Below are 11314 nucleotides of genomic sequence, written 5' to 3'. Positions count from 1 at the left end.
CGGTGTATGTCGGGCCAAATCACTGAAGCAGACTGTATACTCTGACACAGTCATAACACCCTGGTGCAGCTGCTCAAACTCCGCGCGCCATGAGTCTCTGAGGCTATGAGGGACACACTCTCTCAAAAACATGTCCGAGAACAGAGTCCATGTAAGTGAAGCTGCCTCATCTGAACTACTCAACTCATAAGCACGCAACCACTGATAGGCTACTCCTCTAAGATGGAAAGTGGTAAAAGAAACCACACTCGTCTCCGCTACGCCCATAATACGGAGAATGCGATGACACTCCTCCAGAAAACCCTGAGCATCATCTGTAGCCAATCCGCTGAAGGTAGGTGGGTGGTACTTCTGGTACCTCTCAAGTCTAAGCTGCTCCGCCTCAGAAGCGGTTGTCCTAGTCTCATGCTGAACTGGGGCTACCGGCGGCATAGGAAAGAACTCTGGGGCCTGATCAACCTGGACCCTCTGCTCAGGAGTGTAGGCTGCGGGAGTCTGTGCCCCTCCCCCGGCCTGAGATGTGGAGGGAGCTAACGGAATCAATCTAGCCTGAGCTAAGGTGCTAAACATTCTCATGAACTGGGCTAGAGTGTCCTGGAGGGATGGTGCAACAATAGGAACCTCCAGTGCCTACCCTCCATCTGGAACTGTTGGGGGTTCCTCTGTCGTAGCTCGCGCGGGTGCTCTGGCTACACCGCGTGGCCGTACTCTACCCCGACCCCGGCCTCTGGTGGCTCTAGCAGGGGGTGCGGGTGTCTGGTCATCAGATCCTCTAGTACGGGTCCTCACTCATCTCCACTCGTCTCCGCTACGCCCATAGTACGGAGAATACGATGACACTCCTCCAGAAAACCCTGAGCATCATCTGTAGCTAATCCGTTGAAGGTAGATGGGTGGTACTTCTGGTACCTCTCAAGTCTGAGCTGCTCCACCTCAGAAGCGGCTGTCCTAGTCTCATGCTGAACCGGAGCTACCGGTGACATAGGAATGAACTCCGGGCCTGATCAACCTGGACCCTCTGCTCAAGAGTGTGGGCTGCGGGAGTTTGTGCCCCTCCCCCGGCCTAAGATGTGGCGGGAGCTAACGGAATCAATCCAGCCTGAGCTAAGGTGCTGAACATGCTCATGACATGGGCTAGAGTCTCCTGGAGGGCTGGTGCAGCAATAGGAACCTCCAGTGCCTGCCCTCCAGCTGGAACTGATGGGGGTTCCTTTGTCGCAGCTCGCGCGGGTGCTCTTGCTGCACCGCGTGGCCGGACTCTACCCCAACCCCGGCCTCTGGCGGCTCTAGCAGGGGGTGCGGGTGTCTGGTCGTCAGATCCTCCGGTACGGGTCCTCACCATCTGTGAGAAAGAATATAATAGAGAAGTTTTAGAATTTGATGCCAATAACTCGCACGACAAGGAATCAAAAGAAGTATGTTTGTTCCTAACAGTTTCATAGCCTCCCGAAGATAAGTACAGACGTCTCCGTACCGATCTGCGAGACTCTAATAAACCGGCTTGTGACTCATGACTCCTATGAACCTAGAGCTCTGATACCAACTTGTCACGACCCAATTTCTCCCTCCGTGAACCGTCGTGACGGCACCTAGTCTCTAAAACTAGGTAAGCCTAACACTTTGCGAAAATGAAACAAAAGCATGAACATTAACTACTAACAGTAACAAATATCTAATAAGCATCTGAACGCCACTTGGCATATACAATTATCACCTTTGAAAAGTACGAAAAAACATTTTTCCAAAATCTGGAAACCCGCAAGTCACAAGCTACTGAGAAGTCTTAACTGTTCTATACATAATGTCTACAGAAGGAAGGAAAAATGAACATAGGTAAATAGAGGGGGACTCCGAGGATCTGCGGGCGCGGGCAGATGTACCTTGAAGTCTCTAATAAGCAGCAACGACTGCAACTAGTGATGAGGCTGGAAAGATGAATTTGGATCTACACACGAAAAACATATGCAGGAAAGGGCGTGAGTACACCACAACGGTACCCAGTAAGTGCCAAGACTAACCTCGGTCGAGTAGAGACGAGATCAGGTCAGGGCCCTGCTGGTATAAATATAATGAAATAAGATAGAATGAAATATCACCATAAAAATAAATACGGAAATCTAACAAGATTAGAATCAATGAAAGACGACAGCTCAGAACACAGTGATAACAACAGGGAATCTCCCAGGATACCATTCCGTAGTCCCAAACGTAAATGTGCAGGGGAATCTACTGGAATACCGTTCCGTATTCCCAAAGTAAATATGCAAGACAGTGGGATCTACCGGAATACCGTTCCGTAGTCCCAAAGTAAATATGCAAGGTAGGGGGATCTACCGGAATATCATTTCGTAGTCCCAAAGTAAATATGCAAGACAGGGGGATCTACCGGAATATCGTTCCGTAGTCCCAAAGTAAATATGCAAGACAGGGAGATCTACCGGAATACCGTTTCGTAGTTCCAAAGTAAATATGCAGCGCAAACAATAGAAATACAACTACATCACGAATTCTTACGATTTAGACTAAGTACAAGTCAAGGGAAGCCGGAAATTTCACTAAACATGTTGCGCAGAGTTCAAATAGGCAGTTAAACAAGTAGGCATGCTATTCTAGTCTAAACAGGATAGTTACATATGTTAGTGTATTTTAATTAAGGAGAAAACAAGTTATGACTTAGTGAAAATGGATTTTTACAACAAATAGCCCGCGTACGTACTCGTCACCTTGCGTACACGGCACTCACATATCAAACAGTACCAAATCCTAAGGGGAGTTCCCCCACACAAGGTTACGCAAGCCACTTACCTCGAACCAAGCACAAATCAAATCTGAAATCACGCTCTTGCCATGAGTATCCAACTCTGAGTGGCCCAAATCTAATCAAATCAATTACATAACGTAAATATAACTACAAGTAACTAATCTTGCTAATGAAATCAAAGTTAAGGCAAGAAAATAGAAAAACGCCCAAAAAGCCTCCCCGGGCCCATATCTCGGAATCTGGTAAAAGTCACAAATTATGAACGCCCATTCATTCACAAGTCTAGCCATACAAACTTCACTCAAATCAGATACCAAAATCTCGATCAAAATCCGAAAATTCGGCCTAAGAACTTTTCTCAATTTTCCCCTTATTTTCACCCCAAATCCGAAATTAAATGATGAAATCAAGCATAGATTAGTGGGATTTAATCATAAAAGAGTAAGGAATCATTACCCAATAACTTCCTCCGAAAATCTCTCCAAATTTCGCCTTCTACCGAGCTCTCAATCAAATTTTGTGATATGAACTTAAACCCTCGTTTTTGAACTTTAAATTCTGCCCAATGGTTCCTTAATCGCGATCGCGGAAAAGGCCTCGCGATCGCGAAGAACAACTTCGCTCCCTCAGAAACTTACTCTACGCGAACGCGTAACACCTCACGCGGACGCGATGCACTAGCTGCTCACACCTACACGATCGCAACTGTCCTCATGCGACCGCGAAGAGTAACACTCAAACTCCACTGCTGCCTCACTTCTTCTTTGCAAACGTGGCCTAGCCCACGCGTTCGCGGTGCACTGCCTGATAACCTTACATGATCGCGTCTTCATCTTCGCGAATGCGAAGAGAAATTTTAACTGACCTCTCAGATGACCTATGCGAATGCGAGATCTCCCTCGCGAATGCGATGAAGAAAAATGTCTGCAATAACACCAGAAAATCTGCCAACTCCCTAAGTCCAAAAATGAAACGTTGAGCATCCGAAATACGCCCGAGACCCCCGGGACCTCAACCAAATATACCAAACAATCCTAAAATACCATACGAACCTAGGCGAGCCATAAAATCACATCAAGCAATGCTAAAATCACGAATTACTCTCCAATTCAAACTTAAAGAACTTGAAACTTCAAAATTCTACAACTGATGCCGAAACCTATCAAACAACGTCCGATTGACCCCAAATTTGGCACACAGGTCATATTCAATACTACGGACCTATTCCAACTTCCAAAATCGGAATCCGACCCCGATATAAAAAATTCCACTACCGGCCCAAAATTCCAAAAATTTGACTTTCGCCATTTCAAGCCTAAATGAGCTACGGACCTCCAAAACACAATCCGGACACACCCCTAAGCCCAAAATCACACAACAAAGCTAACAGAATCTATGGAATTTCATTCCGGAGTCTTCTTCATATAGTTCCGACTACGGTGCCAATCTTTAGGCTTAAACCTCCCTTTAGGGACTAAGTGTCCCAAACACTTTCAAAAACCAAAATGAAACCTCCCGGCAAGTCATAATAGTAGAAAAATATATGGGGGGAACAGTTAATAGGGGATCGGGGCTCTAACTCTCAAAACGACCGGCCGGGTAGTTACACTCCTTCATTACTTGCTTTATGTTATTATAAAATGTTATTGGTTATTGGAGCTGGACTCTGACCTTGGTACAAGCTCGTCACTACTTTCAACCTAAGGTTAGGTTTGTTACTTATCGAGTACATGGAGTCAGTTGTACTCATACTACACTTCTGCACCTTGCGTGCAGATATTGGCTGCTGATGTTGCTGCGTTCATTGGGAGCTGGATCTGAAGATGTACCTGCGTTCCGGTTGTAGCTGCCTCTCGTTCATGGTAGCCTTAGTTTTATAAAAATATGTTTATGTACTTTTCAAACAGATGATGTATTTATTTCATACCAGCTTTATAAACTCCATTCTTAGAAACTCATGATTTGTACTACCAGTCCTTAGGGAGTGTATAAGATTTAGATAATTTCTTTTGCTTAATTTCTTTATTAATTGTTATTGGAATTGGTTAGTAGTTAACTGGATTACCTAGCGGGTTGGGTTAGGTTCCATCACGACTAGTTGGATTTTGGATCGTGACAGGGTATTGCCGTGTTAATTGATTTGATCTACATTGATATATTTGGCGAGGATGAGATAAATGCACGAATGGTGTTGTCGTTCCATTTGATTTGATATCTTGAGTACATTTCTCACACCATGAAAGTTATGAATTTACTGCCGTGATTTCTTCTAGCAATCATTTACTGCCTCGCATAGGTGTTTTCTTGTACTCTTATCTGTTATGTTCTAGAACTATTTCTATTGCTAGTCTACCGCTTGAGGTATAACAGTGAGTATCTTTTAACTAAAAATTTCTCGTCACTACTTCAACGAGGTTAGACAATATACTTACTGGGTACATGGGGTCGGTTGTACTCATACTACACTTCTGCATCTTGCGTGTAGATTTTGGAACTGGAGTCGTTGTGCATGGCAGGAGCTGGCATTGAAGATGTACCTGCGTTCCGATTATAGCTGCCACTTGTCCTTGGTAGCTTTAGATTTTGCTAATCTATTTAGGTAAACTTCAAACAGATGGCGTATTTATTCGTACCAGTTTTTATAAATTCTAAGTTTTAGAAACACGTGGTTTGTACTACCAGTCCTTGGGTTATTGTATAAATGTCTTGATAATTCTTCATTATTTTCTTATAAATCTTATTTGGATTGTATTGACTGTTAGTTGTCTTATTTAGCGGATCGAATTAGGTGCCATCACGACTAGTGAATTTTTGGGTTGTGACATTGGTATACCTTTTTGTTACACAAATAGGTTTGACCAGATTGTAATCTCAAATTTTATACATATAACTAGGTTGACTGAATCTTAATAGAATAACCTTCATATATCATTAAAATTATAACGATAACATAAATATATAAACAATAAGCAATTAAAAGCCGTCAATAACAACAACAACAAAAGCAAAAACAACAACTTCAGCAATGACAACAACAAAAGCAACAACGACAACAACAACAACAACAACAACAACGATAATGACAACAAAAATAACAACGACAACAACAACAACAACAATGACAATGAAGACGACAACAACAATAGCAACAAAGAAAACGACAACACAATAACTATGTCTCAATCCTAAATAAGTTAGTATTGACTACAAGATGAAAAGACAGAGATAGGGAAATAAAAATATTGCATGCTCAATCAAGGTCCTTAGGATGCCCATCATTCTTCTCTCCATCATCATTGGCTTTACCTTCTGATTCTCCAAGCCCTATAGCACTGCTTTGACTTTCAACATTCTCATCTACTAGTTGTTGATTAAGTTATTTTTTTCTTTCTTCAAGTTTAGCCCTCTTCACATCAAATAGCTTTAGCAAACCTTTTATTTGTCTAACATCAAGCTCGTTGATATTCTTTCCCTTGACAAGTTGGTTAAAGAGAGTCTCCATTTCCATCTCCTCAGCCATTTGTTCAATTTTTGACCTAACATTTTTTTCCATATCATTCACTTTTTCTTGAAGGTAGACGTCATGTCTAACTAACTTCTTTTCCCTTTGGACCTCGGTAAACCTTAAATAGTTCGTTACAATGTTTGTAGCCTTGGTTAAGGATGGCCAAACAAAAGGATTGGTTTCTACAGGACTATTATATATTATTAGACCTACTTCTATATCACATAGAATTGACAGCTTTTCTGCTCTCTTACATAGAGATGCTATTCTTTTATCTAAGATGGCTTTTTTCTTACTGTCACTGAGATTCTTAATATTCCTAAGCCCCTTTCTAGTCATGTTTGGTACACAGAAAAAGGAGCACCTCCCTTTAGAGTACAATATATGAGTAAATAGCTTATCTATGAATGTGGAACATATAGTAGTCTTTCGCTTATATAGAGATGTATAGGAATTGATAGGTCCAAATTAATAACATAATCTAAAGTTGATTGAGATAATTTGACCAAATTTAGGAATAAACTAATTGTACACTTTGATTTTTAGAGAATTGATTAATTACTTTCTTAAATAGATGTAGTTGAATTCCTAAAACTCAATCTTGAAGTTGGAGAAATAATCATATTTCCATAATGAATGTTGGACAATAGATCATATTTCCATAATGAATCTTTCCGGAGTTGGCAAGTGCAAATGGTCAACTCACATTTTGAGACAACGTTTCAAAATAAATAAATTTCGGGCGTATAGTTTTAATAAATAAAAAAATTACATGTTCAATGATAAATTTGAGCTTAAAATTTTCTCAAAGTTGATTTATACAACAGTAAAATCTTTCTATAACAGCCGCTCTTTACAATAATATTTTACTATAATGGTCCGTTTATTTTGGAACCGATTTTTATGTTATCTTACACTATATGTTTTCTATAAAAGCATTTCGCTATAACAACCTAAAAATATCAGAACAAATGAATTGTTATATAACTATTCAAGATCATTTAAAAGTCTCTCTGATAACAATAAAGATTAGAAAGGGAAAATATACAAAATTAAACAATCTCATAGTCTAGGACTAGATCTTAATTAGGAAAATGAAATTACCCACACCACATCAAGAACAAATAACTGAGAGTTCAAGATCAAAGGAAATATTTTCAATTTCAAAGTTCAAGAGTTTTAAGAGGTAATAATAATAACGTCATATATGACGTTGGAAATAGGTGCAACCAAATATTCATAGTACAATATAATATCTTTCTTTTAAGAACTTGAGTCCCCAGCATAATCCGTTTGCACTAAGACAATCCTTCGCTCCATCTGCCAGTGTAAGTGAATTTTTTTAATAAGATTAGAAAAAAAATTATAATTACCAAGAAACAATTAAAAGTTACAAAATACTAATTAAGTAGTGATTTCTCTGTAATTAAGCTGAGTACCCGAGCATAAGCTTCCAACTCGTTTTGTGTAGTACTGAAATCATTCCTTAACCTGCTCAAGGTTTGGGAAAATCGGAAATGATGCCAATTGATGCCGGAATGAGAGCAAAAAGAGTTATAGTAACACCCAGATGATTATCATTTTTTTGTTAATGGCAGAACAGTCATAATTTTCCATTTAATTAAGATAACAATCATTAGAAAGAAATTGTTAGAAAATCAAGCAAATTAAAGTAACAACGTAACTTTTGATTATTATGTCATTAATTATTGTTACAATGTAAGGCATGTCTTGCATATACTTTTTTAATCACTTAACTATGATTACGTGATATGCATTTTCACTTTAATTTGATTCTTAAGATTAATTGTTTAGTTAGGTGTAAACATTCGGTGCAAGTAAGTATTTAATGTGCCTACTATTTGATATTTAAGAAGAAGTATTTACTGTGCCTACTATCTTTGTCGCATATTTTGTAATTAAGGAGAACCCCTAAATATCTCAAATTATGTGTTTATCAAGAATAATTCACAAATAATACGACATACCAAAAATTAGCAAAGTTTAGTTGAGCATAAAAATGATAGCAACCAAAGATGCTTCTTACTTCTTTTTGTTTCTTTGCTCGCAAGTGCGAACGAGAAGCAGACATGCAGATTCCACATGCACAGCCCCAATCATGTACCATCAACATAAATTAATAATAATCTTAGTGGTATTATCACTTTTCGCGAGCATCAGAAATTATTTATATTCAAAAAAATATATAAAATTTTATTTAATTTATATATATATATATATATATATATATATATATATATATATATATATATATTAAAAACGGCTATACAATATCATTTTCCCATAATTCAAAACACAATTTTCGCTTTCGGTGTGGGTTTAGACATTGAGTTTTTTAAAATAAAATTTTAATATGTTAAATGACGTACATGACAAGTACCATAAGTCAACATAATTAATAATTCACAGGATTTAAAAAGAGCTTAAAAATCGTCATCAAAGAAAGAAAAACATATACGATTTCTCAAATAATAGCACCTCCAAATAGAACCATAAGTTTTACGTGAGAGGTTAAAGCAAAACAGCAAATTTTCAGAAAATTACAAACAGCTCACATGTAACAAACCAGCTGGGCACATCAGCTATACCTAGAGGCAGTACAAGAGAGACAATTACCAAAGCACCTGGACCAATATGTGGTCCCTGATCCAAAGGGAATATTATAGCTGCCAAATCCGTTAGAGAAGGTGAAGAATATTCGTGGCTAAGGATAGTATATAAGGGGGAAGGCCGAAGGCACACAGAATAGGTAGGGAATAAGTTGTCTTTTATTTTTGTTAGCTCATTTGAGCATTCTGGAACCTCCATTTTCTTGTTTTGTTTTGTTATCCTCTGTTTATTCCTAAGTGAGAATTCCAGATCTTGTAAATTCTCCCAACTAGTTGAATATCAAATTTTGCTTTTGTTCCATCACCTTGTACTTTTTTCTATGACTTGGTCGCATAACGCAGCCAAATGAGAAAAATCAACATCAGGAACCTCACTGCAAATCATTTGAATATTTTAATGTGAAGAAATTATTGCATGAGATGAACAATAGAAAATCGAATTTATCGTAGAGTTAATAAATTTGATTCTTTGATAAAAGTATAGATATATGACTTTCTAGTTTAAAGAGTAAGTACTGCATGTCATTTTTCATTTGCGATATCATAGCTTCAATTTCAGCACAATAATCCTCTAATGTTTGCACTACAAATTGAGGATTTTGTGCCCTCTTAGATATCATTAGGTGTTCAAACTGATCATTCACCAAACCCTGCATAAAGACAAATTAAGGATATTTTTTAAGTCAAACTAATAAATAATCAACAGAAGACAAAAATAAATAAGTTCAAACAAGATAGAGATAGACAAGTCAGATTAGATTCTACCTTTTTCAACATTTGGTTAAGAAGTGCTAGTTGAAGTTCCTTCAAAATTCTCAATGCCATAGCAGCTGCAAAAGGAGATTAAATAAAACAACTGCATAAACTGAACGAAAAAACATCTACTTTCGTCGCACTAGAAAGTAAAGTGAAAATCACAATGAAAGTAATTAAGTTTAAAAGACTTGGTTCACAAATTATAAAGTATCCCAATAGTTTGACTAATTACAGAATTGTTGAGGCAACATATAAAGTATTTTACTTTCACGTCCAAAGGGGTAAGACAAAAAGCAACCTCGATTCATTGAAAGAAAAAACAAACAAACACAAAAGCAAAACAAAAATTAAATTAAATAAATGAATAATTTTTGAAGGATTTGCAAGGTGCGTGGTGAGGTACATGACAATCTTATAATTTTAGTCATCATTATCAAATAACTCATATAGCCAAATTAATCTGAACTTGTTTGGAATTGAGACCTAGATGACCAAAGAAGAGAGATGCTGAAAAGCCAGATCAGACTGAACGGTTTGAAAGATTACAAATGTTTCCGACAGTTAGACCGTTTGAGAGCCTTGCAGGACATTTGAGAGTAAACAACCGGAGAAAGGGAAGATGATGGAGAGAGTTAATTAAGACCGTTTGAGATTTGCGTTAGCACACTCGATCGCATAGATTAATTGCAAGAAGATCTAGATTGAATAAAAAAGATCGATTCATGCGTGATACGGTAGATATTGTACGCAGTAGTTGTTCAACAATAAGATTAACTAAACTAATCAACTTTTTATGTTAGAAGTGTTACTGAAATCATGAATAGATTTTCTAAGTACTATAACACAAATAGATAACAATAAGCAACAAACTTAACTAGGAATACTATTAAAAGACGACAATAATAACAACAATTAAAACAACGACAACAATAATAATAATAATAATGACAATAAAAATAACGACAACGACAATGATGGCGACAACAACAATAACAATGACAACAACAATAACAACGATGACGATAACAATAATGACAAGGACAACAACAACAACAACAACAACAACAACAACAACAACAACAACAACGACGACAATAATAACAACAACAACAATGACACAAAAACTATGTCTCAATCCCAAGCCAATTAGGATCGACTACGAGATGAAAAGACAATGATAGGGAAATAAAAGTATTGCATGCTCAATCAAGGTCCTTAGGATGCTCGCCATTCTTCTCTCCATCATCATTGGTGTTACCTTCTGATTCTCCAAGCCCTATATCATTGCTTTGACTTTCAACATCCTTATCTACTAGTTGTTGATTCAGTTATTTCTTTCTTTCTTCAAGTTTAGCCCTCTTCAATCAAATAGCTTTAACAAACCTTTCATTTGTCTAACACCGAGTTCGTTGATGTTCTTTACCTTGACAAGTTGGTTAAAGAGGCTCTCCATTTCCATCTCCTCAGCCATTTGTTCAATTTTCGACCTAACATTGTTTTTCCATATCATTCACTTTTTTTTAAGGTAGACGCCATGTCTAACTAACTTCTTTTCTCTTTGAACCTCGGTAAACCTTAAATAGTTCGTTACAATGTCCATAGTCTGGGTTAAAGACGGCCAAACAAAAGGAAATTAGTTTCGACAGGACTATATATTATTAG

The 11314-nt window shown here is 37.8% G+C and overlaps 1 protein-coding gene across 1 annotated transcript; it reads right to left on the bottom strand.

Annotated features, from left to right (window-relative positions):
• Window positions 1-5734: 5734 nt before the first annotated feature.
• LOC138901949 (agamous-like MADS-box protein AGL80) lies at window positions 5735-6605 on the bottom strand. Its single transcript, XM_070189750.1, has 2 exons — window positions 6194-6605; window positions 5735-5946 (listed from the first exon to the last, which is right to left on the bottom strand). The coding sequence occupies exons 1-2, from the start codon at window positions 6603-6605 to the stop codon at window positions 5735-5737; spliced, it is 624 nt and encodes a 207-aa protein (XP_070045851.1).
• Between the last annotated feature and the right edge of the window lie 4709 nt (window positions 6606-11314).

The sequence above is a fragment of the Nicotiana tomentosiformis genome, chromosome 11 (genome assembly GCF_000390325.3).
Source record: "Nicotiana tomentosiformis chromosome 11, ASM39032v3, whole genome shotgun sequence".
Taxonomy (NCBI): domain Eukaryota; kingdom Viridiplantae; phylum Streptophyta; class Magnoliopsida; order Solanales; family Solanaceae; genus Nicotiana; species Nicotiana tomentosiformis.
The sequence above is the reverse complement of the archived record's forward strand: the minus strand, read 5'-3'. Positions and strand labels throughout refer to the sequence as shown.

What these genes read in the sequence shown, in the direction of transcription:
- LOC138901949 (XM_070189750.1), bottom strand. Translation starts at nt 6,605, where the DNA reads ATGACTAGAAAGGGGCTTAGGAATATTAAGAATCTCAGTGACAGTAAG. An exon ending in TGATGTTAGACAAATAAAAG is followed by an intron (nt 5,947 to 6,193) that starts GTTTGCTAAAGC and finishes TAACTTATTTAG; the next exon opens with GATTGAGACATAGTTATTGT.